Here is a 13,517-nt window from a genome sequence, read left to right as displayed (position 1 = left end):
TATATCGTAAGTGCTGAGGGGTTAGTTGTAGCACAGCGTAACAATTAACCCCGCTGGGTCAAAATATTTTCAAGCCCACCAAAAAAGTTGCTAAGAGCTGTGGACATATTTCAAAACAATGCTATGTTTTACTCAACAAGACACTGATTAATATGTCATAGCATTGGATTTGGTATCTTACACACCCAACTTAGAAACCGAAAAAAACATATGATGAAAAAATTTACTTACATGCCACCAAAACACTCGTTCATCAATAACTCTCTGGAAAAACATTAAACATTTCCAATAATTTGCAGGAGATCGTCATTTGGGATCGGGTACATTTCTTTGACCCGAGAAGACCTCTAGTTCATAATCACTTTCTCTATGAATAATAGTAATAGTAGTCCATTAAAATAATTTGACTTGATCTTTTGTTCCCTTGTCTAGCTCCGTACAGCCCTGGACAAGATTGAAGAGATGGAAATGACCAACAGCCATCTGGTAAAGCGTCTGGAAAAGATGAAAGCAAACAGAACTGCTCTTCTGTCGCAGCAGTGAAAAGACTCTTCTCCCAGCACTTGTCTAACACCTGACAGTAGGAAAACAAAACTAAAACCAAAACGTTTCTTTACCTCTCACGGTGAAGTACCGATTCACACCACATTAAGGCGACATGGCCATTTTGTCTGTTCTGAACACGAGGACGTTGTACTTATTCTGGTTTTGTTGTTTTGAAAACTTTCATGTTTGCTGTCAGGGGACCGGGTGCTTTTTCCCCTTTTGTAAGTTGCACGAGTATAAAAGCGCTTTTAAATCGCACGACTACAGGACCCTCGACATCCATGTAAACTGCATTAAACAGCAATGTGCCTTCACAGGAGTACGAGGGTTATATGAATTATAACACTATACAGGAAAAATGATTTCTACCGGTACAAAACATTGTGTTTAATAAAGGGTACAGCCACCAGTGGAAAATATAAAACCAATCATGTCTGAAATGCTTTTTTTTGTTTTGTTTTTCCAAATATTTAAAATATTTCTTTAAATGCAGTATGAATGGATGGGTGATTCGTTCGCAGGGCACATTGAATTTTGTTAGCATTGAAGTGCTTTGTCACATTGGACTACATCATTTTTACACTAAATGCTAGGATTCGATTCATTCTCAGTACGAGACCGGCGTTTCTACTGTGAGATTCAGATCTGTCTCGGATGCCTTCCATGTATTCAGGTTTTGGTGCCGCATTTTAATCACACTAGAGACTACGACTGTCTTCATGAGCACAGTGATTGTGACTAAAGCAACTGCAAAGTATACTGTAAATAAACTACACAATTTACAACCCTAACACTTCTGCCTTCCCGTATTTTTGTTTGGACATACAGAGGAAACGTATGTGTACATTTATTGTTATGTTTCATGTTGTGTGTAATGTTGTCAGTGAATTGGATAAAGTAAACCATATACAGGAGGATCAATCTGTTATGCAGGGTTTCCACATCAAATTTCCTGACTTTCCCTAAATTTTTATGACTTATGTCTGGGATGCAATAAGGCTGGATAATGTAGTGTACACCCAGAGTTCATAAAAATTTTGCTTAAATGCATTAAATGAATAAACTGTTCCAACAAACAGCTGTTTAAATTGTAGTTTCCCTTGAAATCGGCAGAGACTTGGAAGCGGTTTTCCTTATGTCACAAGTTAACAAGCAGATTCAATTTTGATAAATGGAAACTAAAGTTTAAAGCAACAAAAAATCCCTGATATTTCATGACTTAAAAAAATAAAAAATAATAAATTCCCTGACTTTAAATGTCTGGAAAAGACATTTTAAAAATTCTGTGATTCTCCAGAAATTCCATGATCTGTGGGAACCTTGGTTATGATAAAGCATTTTATAAAAAAAGACTGAAGGGAAGTGTTGCATGGACATCAGAATGCTTTTGACCTTTTAATGCATTCATTTTTAATAGATTCATACAAGGAATGCACCGATCTATCGGCCTATAATCGGTATTAGCAGATAAAAGCATTTTTCCCACTATCTGCCAAAAACAGTGAGGATATAATCTGCTCTGATCATCTGCTATCAAAAACGGTGGAAAAACCAGGGTTCCCACAGGTCCTTGAAAGTTTGTGAATCTGGAGCAAAAAATTCAAGGCCCTGGAAAGTTTTTGAAAATATACATACATAGATACAGGTCATTGAAAGTTTTCTGGAAAAAATCCATATTATTCCCTGTGTAGTGTAGCTAATATCATAAAATTTCTAGACTATAAGCACGTGTGCTAAACTGTTCGCTTTAAATGCTTATACCTTCTGTATGCAAATGTTGATTCATACCAAAATGCTTTTTTGCATCGTTATGTTTGACACATGAAAACGTCTCGGGTTACGTATGTAACTGTTGTTCCCTTAGAAGGGAACGAGACGCTGTGTCTCCCTTGCCATACTTCCTGCGTCCCTGTAACGCCGTCTTTGGCAATATTTCAGATAGCGATATACTTCCTGGCTCCCGCGTCACCCTGTCTGTGTCATTAAGCCTCACCATTGGATGAATCTGATATACACATTCAGACACACTTACCCCTGGAGGCGTCCCCAAAGTGTCACTGTAGTGACGCAGCGCGAGTTCCCTCGAAAGGGAACTGTAACAATGTATCTTAAAAGGTTTCCCTAGTTTTGAAAACATTTAGTCTGTTGTCAATAATAAGAAAATGTTTATTTTTTGTCATATATATTACACAAATAGTACAAATATACACAAATTCCCTTTAAAGGTAATGAACGTCTGTTTGGTTTCATCTCCACAAGTGTTTTTGGAGAGCAGCATTTGAACTATTACTTCAGCATCTTTCAAACACTTTGTAGAGATCTGGCAGGCTGGCGATCTGGAGGACGCTGCCGTCTTCACTGAAGTGTTTTGGAGGACTGAAGAGAGAACGCAAAGCTTTGAACAGCACATGCTCCACCTTCCACTGCCAGCTCATTTCTGCATCCTAAAAACAATAAAGTCATTTAAGTTTCAGTCAGACACATTTTAATGAATTGACTTCATTTACAGTGTGATGAATTAATAACAGAATTGACCTTTAACATCTTGCCAACGTTTGGTAAGGATTTTAACACAAACTAAGACAGAAATTAACAGTAAACCGTATGATAACTAGGCACCAAACTGTACAGGGAGTTAGCGTAGGCTTTTTGCCGAATGTCACATGAACAATTCGGAAAACATCTCATTGGATCCACTTGGTCAAGAAAGTGTTAACTGCAGCAATATTTATGCACTTTTATGTTATTCAGCTAACCTTGCTAGTAGTTTTTACTTTAAGGCTGTCAAACGATTAATCACATACAACATAAAAGTTTGTGTTTGCATAATATGTGTAATTATTCTGTATATATAAATACACAAACAGTCAAGAATATATTTACATATTTCTTATTTTTATATTATAAATAAAAAAAAATATATAAAAATTACACACAGTACACACACACACACATATTATGCAAGCACAAACTTTTATTTTGTTTGCGATTAATCGCAGCCCTATTTTATTTGTGGCATTTTATTCTATTTTAGTATCCAGACATTGCAATTTACATCTGTTATGCTTTAACGTCTTCATTTGTGACCATAGGTCACAAAACCAGTCATAAGTTAATTTAATTAAGATTTATAAATAAGCTTTCCATTGATGTATGGAAAAGACCTGAACCTAAAGTGATGTGACCTGTCTTGCAGAATACAAATGTTTTTTTGCAAACCCCCATTGCATTATGAATCTAAACACAGCAGAAATATCCCTTAACTGATGACTCTTTTTTTATTTATTTTTTTGAGTATTGTTAAATCTACCTGAGGTTCTTCTGCATCTGACTCCAGTGTGTAATGTTTCCTGATGGAGTAAAAGTGACTACACTCAACAGCAAAGTCACGGAAACACTCCTTCTCACGATCCCAGTTCACCTGCGTCATACATCACAAACTTCAGTCATCTTGGATTTTATTTTTCTAAATGAACGCCCATTGTGTGTGAAATACAGACCTCAGTGGCTAAACGCAGAATAAACATAGGAAGTCCCTCCATTGCAGGAATATAATGATCAAGCAACATTGGAAGACCAACCAGTTTTCCTTCCTATAATAAAACAATCAAATGCCAAACTGTTATTAATAAACAATTATAAAACACCAATAGATGTTTAGCATAATGCTGTTGTTACATTTAATATGTGTAGGACTTATCACTCACATCGTCTATTTCCAGGGAAAAATATTCCTCCATCATTTCTGATTTCTGCTTGAGGAAATCTACGATATACTGAGCCAGTCCTTCTTTCGGACCGTCTTCCTCCGTCCATCCGCTCTCCTCCGAGTCCAGAGCCAACATGGCCAGATCATAAAGCGGAGCTGGATTCTGACATACCACAAAATTAAGTTTAATGCATTCATGTATAAATAATAGTAAACATGCCATTTCAATAAACTTTAAACATTTTGTTTGTTCAAGTGAAAAAGTATATGCAATGATTTGTTGTATATGCAAATGTTGATTTGTTAATGCTATATAAAAACAAAATAACATACAGCAACATACCGACAATCGAAGGACCCCAAAGTTACCGAAATCGTAGATCAAAATTTGGTAAAACAGCTCCTGACTGAAATTGTAGAACACAGAACAAAAAATATTAATAAGTCAATATTACAGCTTTATTAACTTCCCCGCCAGTTTTCACAAAATGCCTTCCAATACATTTTCTTCTAAAAATATATAAACATACAAATATATGAAAAAACAAACAAACAATAAACAAACAAACAGGAAAAAGTTTCATCCTATCTATATTTTTTCTCTGCTTATACATTTTTAAATATGGGTATTTTTCTTTAAAAATAAAAAAAATTCAGCAAAAAGTTGAAATAATTGCATTTTTGTACAGAAATTTTAGAGATCAGATTCAGAACGATTATCAAAACATACACACAGTTTTAAATTAGTAAATAACGTTTTGGCTTCAGTTTTTTCATAATTTGGGTAAGTACTCGCGGCATTGCAGATTGACAAAAATTCTTCAGAAACACTTTTTTTATGCAAATGTTTTCTCTTAATTGACGAGATAACTCGTCAATGCGGGGAAAGAGTTAAATATTACTAAAACCAAAAAAATTTCAAGGAAGTGTCTGGAAGGTGAAAATATTAAATAAAAATTTGTAATAGCAGTTTACATTTATTGTTTAAAATAATAATAATAAAGCAATAAAGTATATATGTTATACTTAAAATATCACAAAAAATGAGGTTTGTGTTACACTTTTAGTGGTTTTACCAACAATGGCCACTAGGTGTCAACTGTTTAATGCATACTCTTGTCACAAATTAATAAATTACTGTCGCTGCATTATCATTATTATTACTGCTAAAATGTTTGGAAATATGAAAACTACATTCTTAAAACTTTCCAACATTATTTAGTTTGTCGTGATAGATTAACATTTACATGCAAAATATTGAAGTAAACTCAGGTGTCCTGCATACGGGACAGTGCCAGTTGAGGTTTCAATATTTCGAAGTTAACAAAAAAAATCTTAACCTGATTTTGGTGGTGTTCAGTAGGTAAAGTTTTGTCTGATGCTGCACTAAAGTCCATTGAGGATTTACAGAGCCCACAAATGAATGATTCTGCAGAAGCTCCTGTAAACCTGTGGAGAAAAACACAAAACAAATCCCATGAACACTCAACTATACACAAAACGTATAAAAAGAATGACACGTTCTCTCCGCTGTTGACAGATTTCATACTGAGACAAGAAATGGGACATATTTAAAAAACTTGCCCTTCTTCAAAGAGCCTTTAAACTAGAGATTTTTTATGTAAATAAGTAGAATTAATCACATACTGTAGAGACATATTATGCAAAATCCACTTTTACAAAGTGTTTGGACATACATGTTTGTTGGCAGTGTGTGAACACAACAACCCTACAATGTAAAAAATCCACCCTCTCCTCCTTACTTGATCCTCATTAAACCAAAGCAGTAACATTATGGGGCGTACTAGTGATGTAGTACTCGAGTCCGGTCTCAAAAGAGGGAAAAGGACTCGTAATTTCAGACCGAGTCCTCAAGACCAGCACATTTTTTATGTTCATATAAAAAACCACACAACACATAACACTAATAATAAAATGCAATATTGATGGGCATTATTTGAAAATGACATCCCATGGTGCAATGCAAAGATAGTGCCATCAGTGCCGTTTATTTATCTCTAGAAAAATAGTCAGAAGATGAGGCATGTGGTAGAGATTTTTTAAATGATAGTAAAAGAATAGTCCATATTAAGACTGCTCCTCTAAACAATTCCCAATCTAGCTTAATCAATAGGCCTAACTGTTGATTATTAACTGGGGTGATATGAAATTATGAATATGAAAACTTTTTTATGGTCTTGGTCTCGACTCGGACTTGCTTCCTCAAAGACTCAGTCTTGACTCGGACTCGACTCTATTTGAAAACCAACGGACTCGGTCTTGACCCTTCTTGACTCGGACTCGGCATAGGCGGTCTCGTCCCCATCACTAGGGCGTACACACCAAATGCAAATTCAACAATTTGCACGAGTAGATTACATACAAAGTCGATGCAAAGACGCAAACTTGCGCAGGGCGATGCGAAAGACCCAAATTGGGTGCCGTGATTGCCACAAAAACACGCTGTTCGCCTCAAACGAGTCTTTGTGTGAATTCAAATATTCAACTAGAGGGAAAAATACGCATGACACAAAGTTAAATGAGTAATTTAGAGCGAGGAACGCGATGCTTCACGTTTGGTGTGTACGTAGCATAAGACATGCTGCTTTGATTCTCTTGTTAATGTGATGTCACACTGATTAAGCTCTGCCCACGACCACTCACTGACAGGTTAATTTTACCCACAAGCATTTCTAAATGTGTTTGTTAGCATGCTGTAGCGCTAATGTGGATAAAGATACTCAGACTGTATTCACAGGAATCAGATCTATTTTTAGCTGAAAGCGCTCACTGTCTGTTCGTGAGGAGCTGTAGCTCATTTGCAGTTAAAGGTACACACAATAAAGCAGCGCTTTTTTTTCTCCCACCCAAATAGGGGCATTTTGGACATGCTATAATAATAAATGATCTGATTTTAAAGACACATTCTAGGCACACCTGAGACTTATATTACATTTTGTAACAGATGCCCTTTAAGTTGATTTTGACCTTTGTGAGTTTGCTGCTCTATATCTTCTCGAAGCTCCTTCACACTGGTCAGGTTGATGATGCGTCTCCTGGGAAGAGCGGCTGCCGTCAAATCCTCCTTCTTCTTGTCAACATGCGGCCTTTTCCTGAAACATCAGACAGACAACAGGTTTATCCTCTGTACTTCTAAAGAGACTACATGAAAAAAAGAGGGGTTGAAGAGGAAGCCAGAGGAAGATTTCAAAAGGGCTACATATAGTATAGTGCTTATTATAGTTTATATATTATTATTTTATATTATTATAGCAACTTCAAACATAAATGCAAGCAGTCATTTGTCAATATAGCCAATGTTTGGTATTGAAAAGAATCAGCTAAGATCAAATAAACGCCACTGGTCCAATTTTCTGTTCACCACCAGGGGGAGCAATGCAACAATTGCTTGCTTCACAAAACAAAACCACATAGGTGTTCTTGTGTAACAACTTAAATGTTTCTTTTTTATAAAACCAGATCCAATAAATACTGAAGCTAAAAAGTATGAGCCTGTTTTCTCTTTATTTCACCTGGGTGGCGCATCTTCAGCAGGACTTTGACCGACTGTCTGAGGATCATCATTGACGGACGGCTCCAGAACCTCGACGGCGTCCAGCAGTTCTGAATCATCCGGCTCTTTAACGTCTTCAGTAGCGGTCGGAGGGCTGGATGTTTTCTCTAATCTGCTCTGAGCAGCAGTGGAAGAGACTGACGGCTGAAGAAAAGCATCCAGCTTCTGGGCCTTGCTGTCCGTGCGGACCATCTGATGGGCGTAAACGCGCTCCTGGGAATCTGCTGAAGAACTCGTCGCTTTCGCCACGCTGGTGGACGCAGAAAGTCCGGGAAGCAGAGTCTGCCGATAAAACAAGTCAGTGAAGTAGTCGAAATTTAAGAAGATACGTGTGAAACATTAAATTAAAAGATTTACCTGCGTGAAGTACGTGCGTGAGGAATTGGAGCCGAGGAGTTTACTCTCGATGTGTTTTTGAACGCTCTCAATGATGCAGTCCTCGTGTAAGAAGTGAACCTCGTGTTTGGTGGGGTGAACATTCACGTCAATGTTCTGAGGTGCGATCTCTAAACTTTAAAACAGGGAAATTTATAATTCAGTATCTTTTATGTTCAATCCTTTATCCTTTTAGGTAACACTTTACAATAAGGTTGTATTTGTTAACATTAGTAAATGCATGAGCTAAAATAAACTAGTAAACAATAAGCCATAGGTTAATAAATGCTGATAAACTGTATCAATGTTAGATAATACAATTGTTCATGTTAGTTAATTGTGCATTAACTAATGTTAACAGTTACAACTTTTGATTTAAAAATGCATTATTAAATGCTGAAGAAGAATTGTTTGTTCATGTTAGCTAATGCATTAACTAATGTTAAAGGCGGGGTGCATGATCTCTGAAAGCCAATGTTAACATTTGAAATCACCTAAACAAACACGCCCCTACCCTAATAGAATCTGGACCTTCTTTTGATAAACCCGCCCCACACATACACAACCCAAGCAACGATTTCGGTTAGTAGACACGCCCCTAACTGCTGATTGGCGTGTGTCTTTGGAACTCAGCCCGACTCGCTTTTCCAGTGTTTTTCAAAAATCATGCACCCCGCCTTTAACAATACAACCTCATAACTGAATATTTTCATATGATCATATTACATTTACCTAAGATAAAGAAAGGGATGAGTGTTTTTGGGAAGATAGGCACTGTAGACAGTTTCAATAGCTTTCTTTAAGGCACTCGACTCCACCAGACGATCTAGAAAACAGCAAACTGTTAAGTTTACACACAAAGTATTATACAAGCCAAGCAACAGTGATTTATTACATTGAACACACCCTGATATATACTGTAAAAAGTGAAAGCTGGATCTACTTAAAATAATTATTTCAATTGGTAACATTTTAAAAAAAGTATGTCTTGTCAACTTAATTCTTTGAACTTTAAGTAAAACATTTTAGGTGAGATGTTTTTTTAGAATTAGTTCAATTGGAAACACCAAAAATATTCAAAGTGAACATATTATGAAAATCTGACTTTTTCCATGTTTAAGTGCTATAATTGGGTCCCCAGTGCCTTTATCAACCTAGAAAATGTGAAAAAGATCAACCCAGTAACTTAGTTTTACTCTGCAAGCATGTGAAAAAATAGGTCAATTAAATTTTGCTCCCCTTGTGATGTCAGAAGGGGATAAAACCACCCCTTAATCTGCACTATCCAACCACGACACTGCTATTTAGTGCAGAGATCAGCTCATTGTATTTTAAAGGACAAACCCAAAACAGCACACCTACAAAGTGGCAATTTTAACATCTTATAATAAATGATCTATATGTTATTTTGAGATAAAACTTCACATACTTACTCTGGTGGACAGTAAGTATTTTTTAAGTTAATCCAACTTTCACTTTTAATAGTGTATGGTTTTGTTCATATAGTCTTGTGCTGCGCATTTCTACTTAAATTGGCACTGATGTTTCAAATGCATGGATGAATGAAGGTCAAGACGACGTTTAAATGCATTTTAAAACTACCGCGAGAGAAATAAATGCAAAAGACATACGATTGATGAAAAGGATGAGGATGCATTTCTTGACAGAGTAGTTGGCATTGGAGATGTAGCCCTTCAGTTTAAAAGCAAGCTTTTGATCCTCGCACTCAACTTCAATCAGCTCTCTGAAATAAAAAAACACATTTAAGGCTCAGTTCACACTGCAGGTCTTAATGCTCTTTTTTTTTTTGGTCTGTGGTTCACATTAACATTTAAATGCGACTGCCATCAGTCTCGTGAGAAACGTATACGGCCCTAAAGTGACCCACATGCGCAGAAGACGACGTGACGTCAAACATGATGCTGCTCGTAAAAGTCATAAAAAAGACTGTCATAAAAAAATCAGATATGGGTCACAAAATATTTTGCAGTGTGAACGTAACATTCAGTTTGTGTTTTTTTTTTTTTTTTTTAGTTAGAAAAGCTCAAACATATGATGTAGAGCTGAGATTTGGCAGATCAGAATAAGACACATAATGGCACGGTCCACATAAGCCCCCCTTTCAAAATCACATCAAATGCACCATTTTCAAAGTGTCATCAACTTATCAAGTACCTGCTCACAGCCGCACCGAATACTGTGCGAATATTGTCCAACACAGAGGCGTTTGGAAGGGTCTTCACATCTGAAACCATTTCACCTTGCTATCAAAATGGATATTAATAATCATTAACACACAACTTATTACAAAATACAATTTATTTAAAATATGCATGCTGATTGCTGAATGTGAAGATCTGTTGAGCTTTTCACCTTCTTGACCGCAAAACTTTTCCCAGAGTTGTGAATGGCGTATCTGTATGATATAAAATACAATCGTATGCTGTAATTTATGACTATAAAAGCATTTTTTCTTCTGTAATGTGTCATAAACAAACCTGCTCACAACCTCAACGATTCTGGAATATTCCTCACTGGGGCTCTTCAGAGCTTTCCGTCGAGTTGACACGTTATAAAACAGATCCTCTACCTAAAAACAAAATAAAAAAAGACTCTTATGTGAAACCTTAAGATTACGGAGTTCACAGATGAAGAAGCAGTAAAGTCAAACATACAGAAACCAACGTCCCCTGATTTCCAGCGCAGGGTTTAGGTGAAGACTTTAGTTTCCCATCACAGTAATTGGCCCTGTACATAAAACCAAATAAGTTTTTTAATTTTAATCACTGTAAAATCTTTTTTTATGAAATTAACTGGTAATAAATACATTAATTGTTTATGGTTTTATATTTATTATTCAAGTCTATCTGACCAAAAAAATAAAACGTGAATAAATTACCTGTAGGCACATTTTGCATCAGCAGTTTTTGTGGTTATTGTGACATGGGCTACATGACTGATGCTGGCAAGAGCCTGAAAAGTGGCAAGAAATTGATCAGGAGATCAACTAAATTAGCTGATTTGTTTAAAAAAATATATATATCTTCTGCTTGGGTGTAAATATAAATAAATTATATAATTTACATATAGATGGCACGTACCTCCCCTCTGAATCCATATGTCGCGATTGACGTCAGATCCTCAAAAGTTTGAAGCTTGCTGGTTGTAAAACGTTCACAAACTATTTCTAAATCTTCTTTCTGTGAAAACAAAAACGCAGTGAGCTTCCTACAAGGAACGTGACATTTAGAAACCCTCCATATCAGCATTAAGTGATGGCGGTACCCTGATGCCGGAGCCGTTGTCCTGGATGACAATGAGCTTGAGCCCGCCCTCTTTAACTGTGATCTGAATATTTGTGGCTTTTGCATCCAAACTGAAAAATAAAAACACAAAATTGCACAAATTTATTGAACTATTAAGATCATTTTAGGAAACAGCTGCCATTTGTGTGTCTTACATACATGCATGCATGTGTAAAAAGTGATGACAACTTTTACTGGATCATGACAAAAAAATCCAATGTTGTTTTTTTTCCATAATTCTGTATTCTGTAATAATAACTACAGTAAATTGATAAACGGTGTGCGTGTATACTATATATATATATATATATATATATATATATATATATATATATATATATATATATATATATATATATATATATATATATATATATGTATGTATGTATATATATATATATATATATATATATATATGTATGTATATATATATATATGTATATATATATATATATATGTATGTATATGTATATATATATATATGTATATATATATATATATATATATATATATATATATATATATATATATGTATGTATGTATGTATGTATGTATGTATGTATGTATGTATGTATGTATGTATGTATGTATGTATATATATATGTATGTATATATATATGTATATATATATATATATATATGTATGTATATATATATATATATATATGTATATATGTATATATGTATATATATATGTATATATGTATATATATATGTATATATATATGTATATATGTATATATATATGTATATATGTATATATATATGTATATATATATATGTATATATATATATATATGTATATATATATATATGTATATATATGTATATATGTATATATATATATATTAATAATACTGTAGTAGTATATTTATTATTATTCATAAATATATTTGCTATAACAAAAACACTGTCTGTAGTAGGCATGGGCCGGTATAAGATTCTGGCGGTATGATAACCTTTAGCAAAAATACCACGGTTTCACGGTGTTACGGTTTTGCCATTGCAACACAAAAATGTGTTATTTTTTAAATGCCAGGTAAAAATAAAGCCTTTAAATTATAATATGCTTTCAAAAAATATATAATATTTTTGTAATGTATATTAAATGTTAACATCAAATCAATCACATGACTTAATGATTTAATGAATTTTGTATAAACACAGCTCATACCTTGGAGACGGTATCACAGAATATTTCAGTGGTTTTGAAACCTTGACTGTTTAAAACCTCGGTATACCTTGAAGCCGGTAATCGGCCCATGCCTAGTCTGTAGTATCTAGAATATTCTAGTTGTTATACACTGTTGTTATTATAGTTGTTATATTGTTGTATTCGGTAATATTAAGTACAGTAAACTACTAAACTGTGAGAAATACTGTTGTATACTTTAGTATTTTATTGTAGTAAGGTTTAAAACACTATACAGTAAATACTACTATATTAAAGTATTTTTATGTGGGCAGTAATCAAAACATTGATGAACGTGACACATGTAATTAATTACAGTGTTGATTTAACGTTTATTTATATCTGTAAATATAAAGTATACATTGCTGATCAATAAATATTACGTCAGCAGTGATTAAGTTATGTATCAGTGCTAAAGTATTCACCAGTTCTCCATCATTTCTTTGATGGCGTTGGCAGGCCGCTGGATGATTTCTCCCGCTGCGATGCGGTTCACTACAGTCTCATCGAGTCTGCGGATCACTCCAGCCATCTTAAACACTAACTCATTCACAAATCACACAAATAACACAAACGCATTCACGTCAATGTTTGTTTATCGTCCTCCACATGTAGCATGAACTCCAGGCGCCAATGAGAAGCCCCTCCTTCCGAGCGCTGTGATTGGTTAGATGAAGAACTACATCCGTCGACGTCAAACCTGAAGTGACATTGACAAGCCTGTAAATCAACGCAATTTAGTAATAATGTAAAAAATAAACGATATACAAAAATACAATAAAAATATCTAAGGATAAAAATACAATACAATTTATA

The 13,517-nt window shown here is 34.8% G+C and overlaps 2 protein-coding genes across 12 annotated transcripts in view; one reads left to right on the top strand and one right to left on the bottom strand.

Annotated features, from left to right (window-relative positions):
* Positions 1-1,337, top strand: part of lrrfip2 (leucine rich repeat (in FLII) interacting protein 2) — a 43,452-nt gene extending 42,115 nt beyond the window's left edge. For all 11 annotated transcript variants that reach the window (XM_065296093.2, XM_065296091.2, XM_065296094.2 and 8 more), the window contains one exon: positions 433-1,337. In XM_065296093.2, the coding sequence (XP_065152165.1) occupies positions 433-543 (111 nt within the window). In that variant the 3' untranslated portion in view covers positions 544-1,337. The remainder of the gene's footprint in view (positions 1-432) is intronic.
* A 944-nt stretch (positions 1,338-2,281) lies between these two features.
* mlh1 (mutL homolog 1, colon cancer, nonpolyposis type 2 (E. coli)) lies at positions 2,282-13,253 on the bottom strand. Its single transcript, XM_065296089.2, has 19 exons — positions 13,127-13,253; positions 11,490-11,580; positions 11,306-11,404; positions 11,104-11,177; positions 10,880-10,952; positions 10,703-10,794; positions 10,578-10,620; positions 10,380-10,468; positions 9,836-9,948; positions 8,937-9,030; positions 8,187-8,340; positions 7,789-8,111; positions 7,244-7,368; positions 5,596-5,704; positions 4,599-4,662; positions 4,254-4,418; positions 4,047-4,139; positions 3,857-3,967; positions 2,282-2,990 (listed from the first exon to the last, which is right to left on the bottom strand). Exons 1-19 carry the CDS (start codon positions 13,231-13,233, stop codon positions 2,838-2,840), a joined length of 2,172 nt encoding a protein of 723 aa, XP_065152161.1. The 5' UTR covers positions 13,234-13,253; the 3' UTR covers positions 2,282-2,837.
* Between the last annotated feature and the right edge of the window lie 264 nt (positions 13,254-13,517).

The sequence above is a fragment of the Paramisgurnus dabryanus genome, chromosome 20, assembly GCF_030506205.2.
Source record: "Paramisgurnus dabryanus chromosome 20, PD_genome_1.1, whole genome shotgun sequence".
In the NCBI taxonomy this organism is placed as follows: Eukaryota; Metazoa; Chordata; class Actinopteri; order Cypriniformes; family Cobitidae; genus Paramisgurnus; species Paramisgurnus dabryanus.
The sequence above is the reverse complement of the archived record's forward strand: the minus strand, read 5'-3'. Positions and strand labels throughout refer to the sequence as shown.

Excerpts from the sequence above, each read along its gene's own strand:
- mlh1 (XM_065296089.2), bottom strand. The coding sequence starts at position 13,233 with ATGGCTGGAGTGATCCGCAGACTCGATGAGACTGTAGTGAACCGCATC. Across the intron at positions 8,341-8,936 it reads CATCCCTTTCTTTATCTTAG|TTTAGAGATCGCACCTCAGA; the intron begins GTAAATGTAATA and ends CCTGTTTTAAAG. Across the intron at positions 4,140-4,253 it reads TTTCCCTGGAAATAGACGAT|GAAGGAAAACTGGTTGGTCT; the intron begins GTGAGTGATAAG and ends GTTTTATTATAG.